At 40.3% G+C, this 19,066-nt stretch overlaps 1 protein-coding gene across 12 annotated transcripts in view; it reads left to right on the top strand.

Annotated features, from left to right (window-relative positions):
* The window catches only part of CUBN (cubilin), a 155,164-nt gene that overhangs the window by 71,787 nt on the left and 64,311 nt on the right, over positions 1-19,066 (top strand). For all 12 annotated transcript variants that reach the window (XM_040593691.1, XM_040593689.1, XM_040593690.1 and 9 more), the window contains 5 exons: positions 1,557-1,738; positions 8,239-8,413; positions 10,033-10,214; positions 16,356-16,512; positions 18,191-18,307. In XM_040593691.1, coding sequence (XP_040449625.1) covers positions 1,557-1,738; positions 8,239-8,413; positions 10,033-10,214; positions 16,356-16,512; positions 18,191-18,307 — 813 coding nt within the window. The remainder of the gene's footprint in view (positions 1-1,556; positions 1,739-8,238; positions 8,414-10,032; positions 10,215-16,355; positions 16,513-18,190; positions 18,308-19,066) is intronic.

Raw genomic sequence — 19,066 nt, 5'->3', positions numbered from 1 at the left:
TTGATCTATAGCTTCCTGAAGAAAAAACAAGTGTTAAGCAGTGCAATGGCCAAAGATACCTTCTTCAAGTTGCAAATTATGCATAGATTTAATAGAGGTTAGGGGAGTTTTACACATCTGTGTAGATTAGTTGGGCAGGTCAGAGGGGTAGTTTATTTGGTTTATGTTGTAAAATATCACCTATAACTAAAAGTTCTGATAACAGATGCTATTTATCACTTCTGACATACACAGTGTTTGCCCCTGGGAATATAGAGCTCATGGTTCATTAAATGGTTTTATTAAGTGTTTTGGGGGCTTTTTTGTTATGTGACAGAGCCTTTCCTCTGGAAATAAAGCCAAAGAGATTGATGGAGCATGGGCTTTACTTACAATGCTCGAGTGACCCCGTAAAAGCTGTGTAAGCAAAAGATTAGCTAGTGCCTAAATGAAGAAACTGGGGGCTTGTAGTGTAGAGAGGGAAAAAAAAGCTGCTGCAAGGCAGAGCAACACATGTAAAATCAGACCAAACACACAATTCCATTGGGTTCTGCATGTGACAGATACACACCCACCCTACTGGCTTCTCTAAAGGTGAGGTTTCATCCTGAATGTAGCTGATCTAAATCTGTCCTGACACTGGGAAGGGCTCTTGTGCCTTCCCACCCCACTGACACCTGCACTGGGGGACTGGGTCAGGGAAAGCATCTTCCTGGGAACAACAAAAGTAGGTGAGCGCAGCAGTTGCCACAACTCTGTAAAGCAATGATAGAACTGCAGTCCTGGTTGTTCAGCTGCTTTGTGCTGTCAAATTAGGGCCTGCATTTGATCCATTGTTTTGCTTTTTTTTTTTTTTTTTCCAATCTAGCTCATAATATGCAAGAACTTAATCACCCAAGGAGCTGGGGAGTGAGGTTAGGACAACAATTTATTATCAGAAAGGAAAATACATAACTTTTCAAACATGGCATATCTTACAATTACAGTTACAACTGAATAAAAAAGAACATTAAACCCACCAAATGTCAGAAACCCAGTTTATCCACTGTGACTTGGCAGCTTGTAATCATGCTCACTGGGCTGAGGGAAATTGCATTGTCTTTAATTTTATGATTTCTAAAGCAGTGGGAAACAGCATTTTTACAACAATAGGAAGCCCTCCCCATGATAACTTGGGTTGTGTATTAGTTGAGGTCAGTTAACAACTGAGGATGGCTCTGATTCAGCTTTCTAGAACTGATCACAGTTAGAGGCCAATACAAAAGATGTCACTTCTTTTGCTGTATGTCTGTTTCTTCAGACATTCTGTTTCTGTCAAAGCAGATGTTGAGGCACAGTGAGAAACATTCCAAACCAGAAGGTGAAGTGCTTACTGCATGGGCAGGGCCGGCAGGTCCAGCCTGCCGTTCTTGAGTTTCTCTTCCCTGCTGGACCTCAGTTCCCTGTGATAGAGCAGACCCTTAAGGCCAGTATTCACATTTGTTCATTAAATGGGTGCTAATGCCTGTCCTCATTGCAGAGCTGTCAGTGAGCTTTTCCAGAGCCCCTCACTGACGGCTTCTTTGCTGTTTTATCAGGTTGTGGAGGAGAACTCTCTGGCCCTTCTGGTTCATTTCACAGCCCTGGCTACCCCAGCAGATACCCAAGCAATAAGGAATGCATCTGGTACATTCACACAGCACCTGGTAGCAGCATTCAACTCACCATTCAGGAACTTGACATTGAATATCACTCAAACTGCAACTACGATGTTTTGGAGGTAAGAGCATTAGATTTACTACTCAAAAATACACAAGTTATGTGCTTTTCTGTCTGGAGCAGATAATCCCAACATCTGCAGGAACAGAACAAACAATTTTACTGCAATTTTCCCATTTTTGGGAAAGTCTGTATACCTTAATAATGATGCTAGGCACTGTACACTTTCTAACAAGAGACAAAACTACTTTGAGAAACTCAGTCTTAAAAAGTCCACCTTTTACAGAGAACTAAGCATAGGGTGCTGCACTGTGAAGATAAAATTTCCTGATGTATAGGAAGATAATGGATCTCTTGGGGGATAATGAAGGTGAGACTTTGTGTAGGACCTTACAAGGAAGTGGGAAGTTTTATAACCCTGAGCACTGAAAACTATGAAGAGCCTTTGTACTCAGAAAAAAAGAATAAAAGAAGAGGAAGTGTCCTAGTCAGGTTAGGGCGGTGGAACAAGGAGAAAAGGTACTTCTCTAAGGGTTTACTGATCTTTAAGGGACTTGTAAGACTGGATGGTCCTGTTATATACTACATCTTTGTGCTTGTCTTGGGAAGCAGCCAGGTGAACAATCCCAGCTAACAGATTTGAATAGATTTCCAGTGCAGGAAGAAGGTATAGGAAATAATTTCAGAAAGAAATTCTTTAGAAGTGTAGACTTGCTGGATTGCTCTCATTAAAGATGTTTGAATCACTAATGGATTACTAATCACCCCTACAGTTGTTGGGTCTTTCTATTTAATACATAGGTGACATTTGAACGTTTTTGTAATGAACCTGATGATTAAGAGATCTTGTAGCACTCTGCTAGGGCCTTTCTTCTCCTCTTCTCCTGGGTGATGTGATGTGTGACTGACGTACGGCTAGACAGCTTTCTGTCCAATACCTACCCATACTCACTGCTGCCTATTCTCACCTTTGTAGCTTTGATTTCTCCAGCCTGTGGTCCTTAGTGCACACTCATCCACAGTATTCCTGGAAGACTTAACTCACATCCCAAAGCAGGTCCTGAATATACAGTTGCCAGATAGATGATTGCTAGGCATTTGTATGAGTTAGAAGAGATGTATAACTTCACTCCAACTTTCTGGCAATGAAACAGGCTTCCCTATCTTAGCAGTGAAGCAGAAGTCTTGACCAAATGGACACTGTATTTGAGTATTCTATTGACTTTGGGACTTCTGTAGGATCTGGGTGTAAGGAAGTTGTTCCATGAATTTTCCATCAGTAGCATTGGCAAGTATGACTGTATGTTGCATTGCTGACACCAGTGCCTGTGAATAGGTGACCTGTGTTGGCTAGTTTGGGTATTTGTGAAGTCTGTGGTATTGCGGATTCATTGTTGTTTGTGCCTAAAGTGACTAGATTGAAGCTAATCTGCCTGAACACATCAGTTATGCCTTTGTTGCCCAGAGGAATCCATTAAACAGCTACAAAAATCTACATCTTCCATGGCTGACCATTTCTTGAATAGTGCAAGGACAATGCAGGTGGTCACACAGGAGCCATCATGATCCAGTACAGATGGCTGGCAACCATTTGCTTGACAGTTTTTTTGACTAGTAGGGGAGCTGCCCTACAACCATTGTTTATGAGTGTGTTGCTGCACACAAATATCTGAAAGAAGTTGTTTAAGAGGATCCTGCAGTTTGCTGCTCTGTCTCTCTGAGCAAGGTAATTACCTTAGGTTTTGGACTTGCTTTCTTTACCATTTCAAACTTAGTTGCTATGCTTTACTTCTTTCCAGCCTTACTCATTCATCAGCATAGAAGTCCACCTTGCTGTTTGAACTTCCCTGCCTTCCTGCCCTCAGAACTGGCATGCCTCTGAGTTACTTGTCTCCTGACCTTGGCTCATGCAGTTCCCAACAGCTGTCTCTGATCTTCTGACAGATAACCTAACGTGAATCAACTTATTGAGAAAAATGGGTTCGTGTCTTAGTGCAAGATCAAAGGTTCTGCATGGCAGTAAACAGCTTCCCCTACCAAACTGCAGGCATTTGGTGGAGCTTTATGTACCTTGTCACGTATATATTTTCTTGCTTTTGTTATAAAATTACACATTCGGAGCATGATTGATACAGTCTACACAGAACAAATGATGAGTCAGATTTAGTGCGGAAAGAAAGGAACATAGTTGACCATTTTCAGGAGCTACTCTATCTTGCCATCTTCTTTCCTGTAGTTGTGTGTGTATGTCCAGACTGAAAACTATAAACACAAAAGTTTGGAAAGTGTTAGGAAAAAAAGAGGTTCCTCATATGCCTTTGACACAGTGTGTTTCAGCAATCACTAAGGTTCCGAACTTCTTTGACTCTAATATAATCTTCCCAAGAATATTCTGTCTACAAATTCTTTGGGTTTGAAGTCTGCTTTTCCTCATAGTTATTCTCCTGATTTCACTTTTTCCTTATCTTTGAATAGTGAGTTTCTACCGCTTCCTGTTTTCCTTCAAGCCAAATAACTTTCCAGTTCTAATAGGAAGTCAAAATCAGTACTAAAGTAGCTCTGCATGCTGCTGTCCCTCCCTGTCTTATTAACTCTCTCTACTCTCTGAAATAAGTTGTTGTCTTGTAGTAAAAATTCCCCTGTAAAGACAAAAGATGTTCACCTGGATGCATTTAGCTTTTGCTTAGAAACACTTTCACCCATTTGACCTGGCAGAGAAATGTAGGAAAATTCTAAGAGATCTTTCCCGTCGCAGCACCTTTGCTCCTAACTTTAGTTTTATACCATAATTTCTTGAATATTTCTCTTGCACATTTTTCTGAAGCATGTTTGTTCTTGTAAAATGCAGCAACTATTTCCCTTCCCTTCCCTTTGACAGTGTCTCCTAAACAAGCTGTACCTTCCATGTCAGTATCCGAGTACTGCCATATGTTTCACCAAGACTGTGCAGTAATAGTTACATAAAAATACTGTGTGTGAAATCCTCAAGTTCTCCTCGTGGCTTCTGCATGCTCAAGTGTTTGACACATTCTCCTTGAATCTGTCTCATTGTTTCTTCTATGACACTGTTGCGCTTTGTCTTTCTCTCTTCCCCATCAGATTCCATTCCTTTTACAAACATCCAGAAGCAAATTTTAGCGTGTTCTTATAGATGTTTTCTAGAAATGTTTCATAGAAATAGAAGATATTATTTTGGACACAGTGAAAGAGTTAAAGATATTTTTTAAATGGCTTCTATTGAAAATACATACATAGAGAAAAATGACCATGTCTGCTGTGTTAAATTATGGCTTCTTCTCTTGAACATGGACCAGATTTTTGTAACTATAAATATGTTCTGCCACAGCAAGATGTAGCTCTGAGCTGAAAAGGAAGGAAACCTGTCAATCTATTGCACTTTCAATTCTGTATTAGATGCTCAGGTCTTCTCATTTAAATATAAAGAAACATCAGGTGTTACCATAATTCTTAATTCTTGGTCAAAGTCAGTCTCTCTCTTTGCTGGCAATTATATCTGAACAGAGATCAGTTTTATTCCCAGAAAATCTGTGTCATGAGGGTGACCAAACACATAAAACCAGCTTTCTGTTGCTCATAACTCTGGAATGCTGACTGTTAACAATAAATGGAGCTAACGGGGCAGAAGCAAATGATAAGAACAGATTAAAACCATGGGCTTTATGGCTGTGTCCTGCATCCCCGCTATGCAGTCCAACATCATTTTATCTCTGGATCAGGTATTCTGGTCAGACTAAATATTTTTATTTTTATCTGTTTGCAACTCAGACATCCTGTGACTCTTTGTGAACCACACCCTGGAATTCATTCTTTCCATCCATTCTCTTTTCCCTCTTCTTTTTTCATGTGGTAACTATTGGTTTTCCTCTTTGTAGCCAAAAGTAACATTTTATTGTTTTTTGTCATGGAAACACTCTGACTTGTTTTTGTTCCAGTCCTCATGAAAGCATCTGATTAATTGAACTGGCATAAAAGAGAAAAGAAAATACACTCCTAACTGTAAAGAGCTTGGCTTTGACTGTGCTTTTTATTTTGAAACTGTGCAGAAGGCCATTGCTGAACAGTTAACAGTGTAAAGGAGGCTCACAAACCTCAGATTTCCATCGATATTTCTTCCCCATCCGTAATTCTCTTTCAACAGGTCAACTCTAAGTGTTCATCTTGGGCCAAGTTAATTTCTGAGGTAATACTACAGAAATCAGCAGGGCTTGTGTCAGAGCTGGGTTTGGTCCCTTTGCCCGTGGTGTGCAGATGGCCCCAGGGAGCACCAGGGATGATGTGGGAGAGGCTGATCCATGACGCTTATTAGATGCATATTAGAAACTCCTGCTGTTTCCTCTGCCACATAGCTTCTCTGGGCTGGTTTAGGTGATTAAGAGCATGTGTTTCTGCTAGATCTCATGCTGTGGCTGTGACTCAGGGAGTATACCACAAACACATTTTACAATTCACATTTTGAACAGACTTCTGACAAGTGCAGCTGTCATTGGGCCCCACAAGCAGTAAGATTTTTCTGGAGACATTGAGCTTCCAGTGAACAAACATGCTTCTTCCCCAGACTGTGCCTGCTTCATTACAGATTGTTAATCTGAGCTGTGAATTCATCCATACTGACTTCTCTTGAATGCCTTGAGATGATCGATTGGACTGAGGAACCATTACCCATTCAAGTCATGCAGCCTCCCTGCAGAATACAAGAAAGTGCTGTCTCAGTGCAAATAAAAATCTTTAAGCTATTAAGCCTGTGTAATCAGCCACTATAACAAAATATATTCTGAACATCTAACAGACTATGACATTTATAAAAAAACTAATTCCTTGTTTCTTCTAGGGATGCAAGCTTCAGCTTCTGAGGTCTCACATTACCCTGGAATCACTGAATATTTTTTCCTGTTAAAAAAAAAAAAAAAAAAATATCTTTCCCTTATACCTCCAATGGCGGAGCAGTGTCAGGCACATGAGCAGTTAGTGAGCACACGATCAATAAAACTATGTAGCAATGCGCTACATTTAGCCCTAGAGGTGGTGCGATTAGCTCAGCTATTTGTAAGACTTGCTGAGATATTTAGCTTGGACAGAACCCCAACTTATTCTGGGCTTAAAAAGTATCAGGCAGAGCTTATGAAAATATTGAGTTGCCCCTTATCTAGAAGTGATCAGAGGCAAAAGGGCCAGATAGCAGGCTGGTTCTTACAGTACTGCCACTGTCTGAAATCATGGATTGCTTTTTTTGACCTTTGTGGTGTTTACAAGACTAATAAAATATTGGAGCAGACTTGAGATGCTACTGGTGGGAAAATCCTGATGGGATTTGTTGCCTTATCTTCCTATTCCCTGGTTTTGTTAGAACTTGCCATTCTCTAGTTTAGCTTTAGGATTTATACATAATACATGCTGATACAATGAGAATGTATCTATTGCTAGTTCAGACGCTGAAAGACAATAGCACAGTCTTTATTTGGTGTACCTCTTCAACAGTTTTCACATTTGAGGTTACTGTCAAGCTGGCTTTTGTAGCAACTGTCCGACCAGGGACACGCCAACGGAAGGTGGAAGACTCTTTAAGATCAGGTGGCATTTCATTAGCATGCAAGAAGCCAAGAAAATCCAATCACTGAAGGCACTAGGCACCAAAATCACATGTCCGGGTTTGAAAATTGCACTGAGCATGTGTGTTCAGCTTTAAGAGTGAAGACTAAGGAAAGGGAGCCAGTTCCACCAGTTATAAATGGGGCTCAAACTGAAATCCTACATCCCTTCTGGAAAACAAGAACAGGATTAACAGGGCTTCAGCACTGCCATCTAATTCAGTTCAATTGGTTTAAAAATGCATTCTAAAGTACACAATACTGCTGATAACGTTTAAGAGAATGGTGGGTTTCTGGTTTATAACTGCCTGAGGCACACTCTTCTGAGTAGGAAATAATCCCTTTTAAAAGTCAAACCCTGTCTTCTTGTGCAAGTATGTATGATATACTTCCTTGTTTCTGAAGAGTATTATTAAAATGTAGTTTACTTGACCAAAATCCCATAGTTTGGATGTTGATTCTGCCATTGAAGTAGATAAAATTGCAATGGTTTTGTTTTATCAGAGAGAGTAATGAAGTCTAGCCCCAATTTAAAAATCAGACTTAGCTGTGCCTTTAAACATAAAGGGTGCAAAATATCAGCACAGATTCCTGCAAAGAAATACGGTTTGTTTGCACAAGCACACAAAAAAATCTGGTTTTATATCCCAACAGAAACAAGTTTCTAACCCTGGAGGGATGGGAAAAGAAGAATGTGGTGAAGTTCCCAAAGCAGAAAATTCTTATTTAATGCAGAGGTGTTTTGAAATCAGCTAGAATTTCATACTTGCACCAGGTAGTTCAGATGCCAAGTAAACCTACAGAGAAAATAACTGTATTAGCTACTTTACATTTCAAAATGTGATATGACTTTCAATACTTGCAGAGTTTTTTTTCTCTTAGATAAAAAGTTCTCAGGTATTCTGTGTGGCAGACAATTTCTTTGAAAAACTTTGACAGTTTCTTCCATTTCTAGGTCTATGGTGGGCCTGACTTCCTCTCTCCTAGACTAGTCCAGCTGTGTGTTTCAAGATCAGCACAGAACCCACTGCGAGTCTCTACTACTGGCAATTCAGCCATCATTCGTTTCAAGACAGATACAGCAGTGACAGGGAAAGGGTTTAATGCCTCCTGGCAAGAAAATCCAGGTGGTGAGTATACTGATTAATACCGTGAGAAGTTCAGCAAGTCTGAGAATCGAGGATCAGCCATGCAAACATTTAAAGTAGTCGAACAGCATAGGACTGAAAGCTGAAGGAGAATGTGGGTGTTACTGGATTCGGTAACACTAAGAGATGCTGAAAGACACACAGAGAATAAATGGGCTAACTAGCTGAAATCTAGGCCTATGTATGTATTTTGTAACAGTCTTATATTGCTGGGGTTTCTTCTTTATATAATTAATCAAGACATTCCTGTAATCAGAAAACTACTTTTGCATGCTAACGGTTCTTCCCACCCACTCACCCACATAGAGTTCTTAGCTGAATTGTGCTTTTGGTTTTAAACTGTAAATTGAAAAATATCTGAGAACATGGCTTAACTTGGAGAACTCGGCTGACTCCAAAAATATTTGGAGTGATTAGTAAATACTTGAACTCTGTAAGGTTCATCCATCCCACGTGTGATTATTTGTTCAGAGCCTTACTGGTAATCAGTAAAAGAAGACATGCTTTAAAGACCCAACCACATGTCTCTACATGGGAGTTCTTATGAAAAGGCCGATTATCGGAAAATAATTGCAATGAAAAGTGAGCAGAGGCAGGTTTTAATTCTTGCAGTTTTGCTTGATTAAGCACACTAATTCCTTAGTTTGTCAAGGTTTATACTTCTCCATTTTCATAAGTTTTATGAGAAAGGCACAAGATTATTTTTTTAAAAAAAGAAGTCTACAATAGCTCTTTGAATTAATCCCCTTCTGAGATCTTATTTTTACTGCTTAGGCCCCCTGAAGCTTTCTCATCCCTCTACAGCATCTTGCCTGTTGTGCTCCAAACCCCCTCTAGCCTCTAAAATACCCACTCACCAGAAAACAATAACAGTATAGTTTTTATCCTTCCAGCGGGCTGCCTCCATCTACAGCAGTCCCAATGTCTTTCTCTCACCCTCCTCCATCCCTTTCCAACATATAAAAGTTCATTTGTTTGTGTTAGTCCTGTAGAAAGTCCTAGCACTTCCCACACAAGATCCATCATTCCAAGCTGTTTAGATATTCATGAGTACTGGAGCTGTTCTGGTTGGAAATACCTGAAGGTGCCCTCAACTGCATGGGCAGAGAAGTAGAAACTTGGGGCTTGCAGTTGTTGTACTGCTCGTGGGAAAAGGGGAGCTCCTAGCTGTCTTGGTATTTTCAGAAATGGTTTACTCACATATGATCAGCTAGGCATAGTCATTGCTTTCTCAGTATGCTACCTCTGAGGCATTCATGCAAACAGTATTTTTGATGGCTTTTACAATATCTAGGATAGAGGATTAGCAGCACTAATACTTCAGCCATTACAATATCTACTACCAGCCTGTGACTAGAAAGAAACATTACTCACAGGCATTGTTGTTGCATATTCACCAGTAATGATAATGTTATACTTTCCTGATAGTAATTTCCATTGATTTTTGTTATGGACAGGACACTTCAACGACTGGAGCACTCATCTTACCAAAGTTTAATGTAGAAAATATAAAGATGGAGATGTTCTTAGTTTAAAAATATAGGTGGAATCTCGCTAAGCATAGAAGAGCTTGTGATTAAAACTGGTTATGTCTCTTTCAGGCTGTGGTGGTGTCTTCCAAGTTGCCAGTGGGGAAATCCATTCTCCAAACTATCCTCAACCTTATAGTAACAACGTAGATTGTTCTTGGGTTATCCAAGTTGACTACAACCACAGAGTCCTGTTGAATTTCACGGATTTGGACATTGAAAATCACTATTCCTGTGACTATGGCAATGTTGCGGTAAGTAACAATAGAAATTTCAAAAGTTCCCTTAATGAGTCTGGTGCAATGCTTGCAAAAGAGGAAGCCTACTATGCAACCTAAGCTGCAGTTGGTTTCAGACTTGTAGTTGCATAGTCATATTTATTCACTGATGAGCTAAAGCTTAAATTTACACGTAAATAGTTATGATCTAGTTCTCTTTGCTTCACCAATGAAATAGGCTTCACAAATGTATTTCTGCATTCTTCTTGGTTCCCACTTAATATTTGGAAGGATCTTTTCTTGAAAGCAGTGCATGCTGCAGTCTGGCACCACATTTTTCCTGCTGGTGGTGGTTAGTACCGCAGGAATAACCTCATACATAAATAGATGGCTGTTGTTATGACACCCTTTCCCAAATATAGTGCAGTTTACCACAGTTTGCTCCAAGCCATAGGATGGGCTGCCCACATATCTAATAGACTGCTACACTCTGTTACAAACTCAGGAGACAGGGAGGTCTGCATCCGGCGGGAATTGTGGCTGGCTGGTTTTCTTTATGGATGCACTGTGTATTCAGGTGCTCCTCAGCTGTCTCTTTAATTGCTTCATTAGAGCTGCTGCTCTCTTAAAAGCTTCACATTGCTGTGGGTTTGTGAGCTTTTGTTGATGTCACAGAAATTAAAGTTGCTGCTCAATCAGGACATGACAATGAAGAGCTCTCCACGTCTCCACTTGGCCTTTTGGGAGCAGGGACATGAAATCCTGACCTTCGATGTCAGATTGCACTTTACTCAGGACAAAGGCATGTGTGATCAGTACCAGTCAGATAAAGCACAGTGGCTGTAGCCCAAAATCCAGCTTTCCTCTCCTTGATAAACTGTCATTCACAGAGAACTCAATTTGGCAGGAACTGCGACTCTTTTGAAAACAGCGTCAGTTTTAATAGCATTGCCTCGTAAAGCTTTTTTGTACTGAACCAGAAAAAAGCAAATATGTCCCCATTTGCTGAGCTGAACTGAAGATTTCATTTGGCCACAAAGCATCTGTACAATGACTGTTCATTTTTTTCTGGTTCTGAAATAGGAAAATATAGTTATGTCTTTTCATTCAAATGGTTTAAATTCATCAGCAGGATCATTGAAAGGAAAAATCTATAGGAAAACCTTCTAAGCCTTCTGTGATATCACACAGGAGTAGAAAATCAAATTGCTTGACAGAAACTCAGGCCATCTGGAATGGCAGTACTGGTATAAATTAAAAAAAAAAATCTGCAAATTAAGGGCTAAATTCTGAAAAGACCTGATGTACAAGTTTCTCTTTTAAACGATGCCAATGTATGTATGTATCTATCTAAACCAGGGGTCCTCAAACTACGGCCTGCGGGCTGGATACGGCCCCCCAGGGTCCGCAATCCTGCCCCCGGTATTTACAGACACCCCCCCCGCCGGGGGTTGGGGGGGGAAACCAAGCAGCCGCAGATGGCTGCCTGCCACTGCATCCGCGCGCCGGCCCCCTGGTTAAAGAGTTTGAGGACCCCTGATCTAAACCCTTTGCAGAGTACACAACTCCATGAGCTCTGTGCAGCTACAGGCACAACTCCCGTTACCTTTATAGGCTGGATATGGGCACTGATTTTTTAGTCATTGAAAGGCACCAGTCCTTCAGCTAGCAGAGATGACTGTGGCAGAGCTCTTTGTATAAGTGGAGTTTGCAGTGACACCCCTTGTCCTCTATTGCCATACGAGTATCTGTTGCTTGCTTCTGCTTTTTTGTTTTTTGGGGCTGTTGATGGAGGAAGTTCCCTGTGAGCCCCAGCTGTGCAAGCACAACTGAAGCAGCAATGTGAGCAAGGAGGGAGATTTAAATTTAATGCAGGCATCAATCGTTGCCCACCAAATGGAGGGTAGTTTGAAAATTGATGAGGGAGAATGCTCATCTGAAGCCAGGAGTTAACGAAGGGCTCTGAGAGTCTGTTGTATGAGGTAGAGAAGAGCTCTTCAGTGGTACTGTAGAGGGATCAGCAGGGCAAGAAAGAAGTGGATGGGGTTTCTTTCTCTACCTGGTACACCAGTAAGCAGAAACCCGCTTGTTACCAACATCTGGGTGGGATCTGTGTTCATCTCATTCCAAGGCTTGCTATATGCCTCACACAGGAGAACAGAGGGAGGGGACAGAGTGCCTCAAAATATGTAAGTAGATGTCTGACTGGGAATGGTTTAGGAATTACATTCCAAAAGCTGTGTAGATGGAAAATGTGGGTAGCTAAGGAAGCAGATGGGTTGTTTTTCTCTCTCTAATATAGGAACAACTACTATGTATGAGTAACACAGTGGTTCCACCCTTTTTTATTTCTTAAATTTTTACTTATCTTTATAGAATTTATTTACTCTGTGAGTTCTCCTGGGGCTTCCCTCCACCCTTAAGTGTACCAATGGCCTTTTCCTTCATCTTTCCCCTTCTAGATCCACTCATTTTTCCTGTGTTATGGCTGAGATTTTTTAAAAAGAAATGTTTCTACCGTAAAACCCTTTCTATGGGGAATACACAAAAATATACTTTTTTTCCTGTAGTGTTTTCCATTGCACATTCTTTATGTGAGCAAAATGGAGAGAGGGAGGATACTCGTGTCGGCTGCTTCTTGATTATGCTGCAGCTCCAAAAAGCCCAGTGCATTTTTCAGTTCTGCTCAATGATTTCACACGTGAATCTGAGCACAGATGTAAGTTCAGCCGAACGAGCAGGCACGGTAGCAGTAACCCCCGGTGAAACTGCTCTGAGCTCCCTCTAGAGGCAGTAGGTGGTGTGCGCAGAGAGCAGTCCAGGGCACCAAAAAGCACATTCTTCATTTACTTAACTGCCTAAACTTAGCTGATTCTTCGGTTTCTGTGCCTTCAATTCTGTACCTTATCTGTTCTCAGAACAGATTAGCATCTCTTCCTCTGCTAAATGAGGATGTATAGCCTTTACTCTCTCTGATCTCAAACATAACTCAGTTACATTCTGTAGAAAGCATAAGATCTTTGAGACTTTTCGCTGTCGCTGTCACCATACATAAGGAATAGATTTTTGATTTTTCTTTGTGTACCAGCTCATTTCTATCTAGAGAATGTGTGTTACAACAAACAAATTTGTTTCTCTGAAGGAACAGAGAAGGAAAGAAATAGTGAGTGCACTGATTTTTAACCAGCATTGTATCTGATGCTGCACCAGCAGTGCCAGTCAGCAGGAGTTTCAACTATTCGGAGACTCAAGGATGCAGCTCAGAAGGCAGTGCTTGTAGTGCAAGGCACTAAGAAGTGGAGGGAGAAATTGTTTGTTCTTTTCAGTGGCTTTCATTAAGTAAATGTTATTTTTCTTTCTTGTTGCAGTATAACAAGTAGTACGTAGGAATGTGGAAATGTAAGCCTCTGGGAGCTAGAGAGGAGGTGTGACTTTATTTATTCCAGGTGCTGGTGGAGAGGATCTTCCAAGAGAGGACAGCTGGGAATATGTTGAGTTTTTATGGCTCAGAAGACAAAAAATATCTTCTTTTTGTCATATACCTTTGCAAAATGCAGGACACATTTGAACAAGAAGGCAGTGAGTCAGTTATGTTAACTGTGGAAAGGGAAGAGAAGAGCAAATTGCTGCTCTGCACAGTGCAAATGAAAACTTGGCTTTTAAGTAAGTGGAGGCATCATTTTCCTTTACTCATGCTGCCACAGAAATGCATATCTCAGATGCTTTCAAAATAACTTCAAGAAGCTGCAGAGAGACACAACTCTTTCCTGAACTGGTGTGAACAGTGTGGTTTCTGATCTAGATTCAAGCCTGAAATCCTCCCTATAAAATAGTTTAAGCTAATGAATAGCAGGTGAGCGAGAATGATGCAGCCATAAAATATCAATGTGTTACTGTTCCTGATTAACTTGTAGTTGCCATAACTCCTAAGAGTTGCTACTGTATCTCATTAATGCTTACGGTGAACTGTTGCTTGAATCAGATTTTTAGCAAGTGAAAAAGGCTAGGAATCATTTCTGGGTTTCTGAAAGAGGAGACAGTACTATCCTTCAAGCAAGCTGCCCAGAAACACAAATACACTTGATTTAGAAAACATTCCTCTGACCTCATGTTCTTCTCACAGTATTACCACAGAAAGACTTCTTTATTCCAGGAAGCTTTTGGAATGAAATGCCTACTCTTATATTACTCATCCTTAATATCTTACTGAGTGAGAAAGCTGAACTACTAGAGTCTCACAACAGCCCATGTGTCAATGGTCATACACTCAGCTGTGCAATGGCACAGATACATCAAAACCAGCAGTTTATGTGAACTGTAGTCAGGCCCTCTCTCTACACTCTGTCAAGGGAATGCTTATTCTCAGTTCTAGCGTTGAGGTAAAATCCTCTCACTACTGTCTAGGGAAAGACAGTACCTTAATTCCTGAGGGGTTTTTTGTTATTACTTTTTTGCACATTCCATGGTTTGTGGGTTTTAGCTCGAGGCATTCTGTCTTATATACAGAATGTATGTGCAGAGGAAGAATAAACACTGCACACTACGTATTAAAGAGCTGACTGTGGCAGGATGCCAAGAGTGAAAAGAAGGTTGAATGGATGGATATTTTGGGTCTCTTTACCAGATACTCATTTTTACAGACATCGCAGTACACTTAATGCTCTGTCACGAGGTCCCACACAGCTAGCTAGTGTTACAGGCCCAAGGGCAAATGTTTAATTCATGAATACAGCATTGGCTATGTAGGGTAGGCCTGTGGATTAAGCAGGAGTTTTGTCCTTTCTTTCTCAGCTCCAAAGTTTATTTGAGGCAGCTCACCTTTCTCTCAGCTACTGTTTTTTATATATTTTTTTTCACTAATGTGCTCAAAGGCTTTTGAATACTGGAGGCAGAAACATTGCATTGTGTTACACAGCCTAGTTAGAAGGTTTTAATTCGTCTGTGTTGCATTGCACAGATAGGCTGGAATGTGAGGCATTTTGAAGCAAAAGAAGACAATCTCAAGAAGTACATTTCTTCTAACCGAATGGCATTATTTTGCTCAAAGTGGACTTTTATACAGCCTTTAACATCCTGGCACCTGAGTACCTTCCAGCCCTTCTATTCACATTTTCCTCCATTTTGCTATAGGAAGCTGAGTCACAGGTTATAATTGATGAGGTGTCTATGGTAATGCAGGACGTTAACACTGAAACAGGAACTGAATTCAACTGCTGTTGCTGGCCAGTAGCCCAAAGGCTTTTCCTCTGTGGGTCATGCAACTGTGCTGATGGCTCCAGTGCTTATCACTTCTGAAACCAGGCACAAGGGCTCTGAGACTGACCCATGGCTTCAAAACCAGTAGCAACAAATCATGTCAGCTGGAGTGCTAGGAAAGATTAGCGGGAGGCTCTGAGACTGTGGCCATTTTCCCCTTGAGCTAGAAGCTAATTAGTTTTAACTTCACTATCCTTCTCCTCCTGATTGTGAAACAGAGAGGAAGGAAACAAAATTGTCAGCTGTAGGGAGAAAAAAAAGAGAAGGAAGGCATTTGTGGTAGAATTAAAAGTGAAGTTTTGTGACCCCAACTTTACTTTCTTTCTCCTTTTTTTTTTTTTCCTACTTTTCTTCATCTTCTGCTTAAATTACACTTCAGGTATATATGTGCAATTCCACACCTTAAAGCTATTATAAAGCATAGATACGTGGACTCTGATCCTTGATGTTGGGTTCATATATCTAAAAATCGTAATCCTATATCTTTTTATACAGTCATAGTTCCCACTGCTGCACTATTTGCACGTTAGGGCCAATTTAGAAGTCTTTACTGAGGCAAGATGTAGGGCTTAACTGAATAAAAGCTAGGCAGGAGCTCATGTTAGCTATTAACAGAAAGCAGTAAATGTATGGGGGTATCTGGATTGTTAAAAGGAGAGTTGCTTCTATACCAGGTACATACAGAGGAAGATGGTTACTTGATGCATTTTTGTTATAAAGGCTACAGGATCTTCATCCTGAATACATGCATTTTTTGGAAATGGTCACAATCGTAAGATAGGCAGTGCACAGTTTGTTTGCACTGCTCATACCAGGGCTGTAACACAATCAAACTGTATGAAATGTAAGAGAGGGAATGAAATAGAAGTCTTCTCGTTACTTCTATTGAAGCCAAATACTTTAATTGATCTTTCATAACAGGTATTTGATGGTCCCAGCAATGAAGCACACCTTCTTAGAAAACTCTGTGGAACACAGCATCCTCCTCCTATCACATCCTCCAGGAATCTGATGTACATTCGACTGCAATCTAATGCAACCAACCAGCACAGGGGCTTCAGTGCTCGCTTTACTGAAGGTAATTTTGTCATTCACATTAATGTACATTTTTCTAATCACCAGTTTGTTTGTATTAGATACAATCTTTTAGCACAGCTGATAACAAAAGGTGCTGTTTCTATACATGTAGCATACTGATGCATATCTTTAACAGGACTGATTGTTTCCAAATTATAAAGAATTATAAATCTAAGGATTATCTTAGATTCTTTGACTGGGGGAAGAGAATGGTTTTTGTAGTAAGGCATCTAGCATACATCAGCAGCCTCCTATTCCTCCTCCCTAGGGGGGTAGCTACCCATAACTGTCCTGAGAGAAATGTGCAACTTGCAGTTTCCATAAACCTAGTGACAAAATAACACTTTATGTGTCTATCCATGTGCATGAATCTGAAAAGCCATAAAAGGCTTCTGTGTGGTGCTGGTGATGAAGCCTATGGATTCAAGCCTGCAAACCCTGCCAAACATCAACCATCCAATTTGTGTAGGACTAATTGGTATTTTACATCGTTTCCTTTTTAATGAAAAATGACATCAACTGGGCAGAATTTTTCGTGAAATTAGGTACTATTTGATGACTGGTGATTTTCTTTTTTTTTTCCGCAATAACTTTGGAAACATTTTTTCCTCCCAAGGTACAGCCATGTAGTTTTCGTAGAGAAAATCCTTTTCTCTCATTTTCTTCCTAGGATTCTTTTCACTATAAATTAGTACTTTCTTCAGAAATGTTTTGTCTCTGAAAATATTGTGAAAAATTATAAAGGAGGAATTTGTATCACCAAAAATGTCAGGAACCCCAGTTGTTGAGGTACGAGTTAGATACATAGCTAGGCATTTCTGACTAACAGGTATGAAAGCCTAATCAGTTAAACATTCTCAGAGCATGTTTACTGGATTAGGTCCTGTACAAAACCTGCCTGGTGAGCAAGTGCTCCCTGCCTAGGATGTAGGCAATCTAGCTTCCCTCTTCCTGAGAAAAACCTGTAAGTCCCATCTCCTGCTGGATGTTTTAGGTAGCATGGCATGATAAATTAATCTCAGCCTTTGGTACCTAACTCCTCACCCTGCTGTTTAAGGCACCTATGTGTTAAACTCAGGTTTGGGGGGCTTCTGATGAGTCAGCATGCTTAGAAATGGGCCATGACAGCACTCAGCACTGTTAGCCAAAGCTGCACAGTCAGCCAAGCTCTCGCACATGTGCAACATTTCACACAGCTGCAGTTTTGTTGATGCAGCTCACAAGAGGATCCTGCCAATGCAATGTGATGCCACACGTGGGCATTAGAAGTTTCTGGAGATTTTACGGGTTTTTTCCCCTCCTAGTTGCCAGCACAGCCAAATGATCAGAGAAATGGGTGTATGATTGCACTACCCTGAAACCAAGTTATTTTCACCCCAAGATTGCTCTTATGAGGTGTGAGGTGCCTGTTAAAGATGAGATCTGTTCCCAAGTCACTCTGGCTTCCCACAGATGGTCAGCCAGGTGCAGCATGGCCTGTGGATCCAGGTCAAGAAAGCACACCTGGTGCTGGGAGCTAGCCCTTAAATCTCTTCTGATAAATTACTGTTGGGAATTTTATTCTCATTGCATGTTGATGTAGCGTAGTACATTTTATGCATTCATTTTCACTACAGAATCTAAGACATGTGTTTTGTATATATAAATATGTGTGTGTGTATGTGTGTTTCATTCTAAAGCATGCGGAAGTTTCATAGAGTCAGATTCGGTTGGGGCAGCAATTTCCTCCCCTCTGTATCCTGCCAAATACCCAGACAATCAGAACTGCAGCTGGATTATTCAGGCTCAGGAACCATGTAAGTAAAAACATCTTTTATTAGCTATGGTGACTAACATCCTCATCTTCTTTTCTGTAATAACAATGCAAAATTCCTCCTTTATTTCTCTAGGAAGTTCTGCATCCTGGTAGTTGGAGAGTGTGGCTCTGCTAATCTGTCCTGAATCAGATTTCACTGTAAAGGATTTAGTGCATAGTGAGGAAGACAGTTTACAATTTGTCATCTTAGCTGATTTACTGTGACCCAAGTTTGCAATTATAAATGAGGTGTTGAATACTATGTGAAGTTGGATTCATCCCTGAGAAAAATCTAAGGGTTTATATACAATTAAAGCACATGTATTTAGCTGACCTTATTTTGGTCTGCATTTGTCAAGCTAGAGTTGCGTTAGATCAAATCTATGCTGTTAACATTAAAAAAAAAAAAATTAAATAATGAGGAAAAGTACAGAAGAATTTAAATTTAAAATACAAATAAATGGGTCTTATGTGAATAGATACACTCTCAAATGTCCCTGTCTAATTGTACACAGGTTTATGATTGATCATAAAACACCAAATATTTTCCATCAGATAGTGGTATTACCTTTAATACTCAGCATTACCTTTACATTGTATAGGATTCCTAAAAAATATTTAATAATTGTGTAATAGTATCGTGGTAACATCATTTAAATAAATGTTTGTTTTTAATAGCAACCCCTGAACTTCAGTTATGCATCTGATATTTAGTCGTTGTTAAAAATCATAGAATGTTCCAATCACATTTGTAAGTTCA

Source organism: Falco naumanni, chromosome 4 (genome assembly GCF_017639655.2).
Source record: "Falco naumanni isolate bFalNau1 chromosome 4, bFalNau1.pat, whole genome shotgun sequence".
Lineage (NCBI taxonomy): Eukaryota > Metazoa > Chordata > Aves > Falconiformes > Falconidae > Falco > Falco naumanni.
Note: the sequence above shows the minus strand (reverse complement) of the source record. Positions and strands in the feature narration are given on the sequence as shown.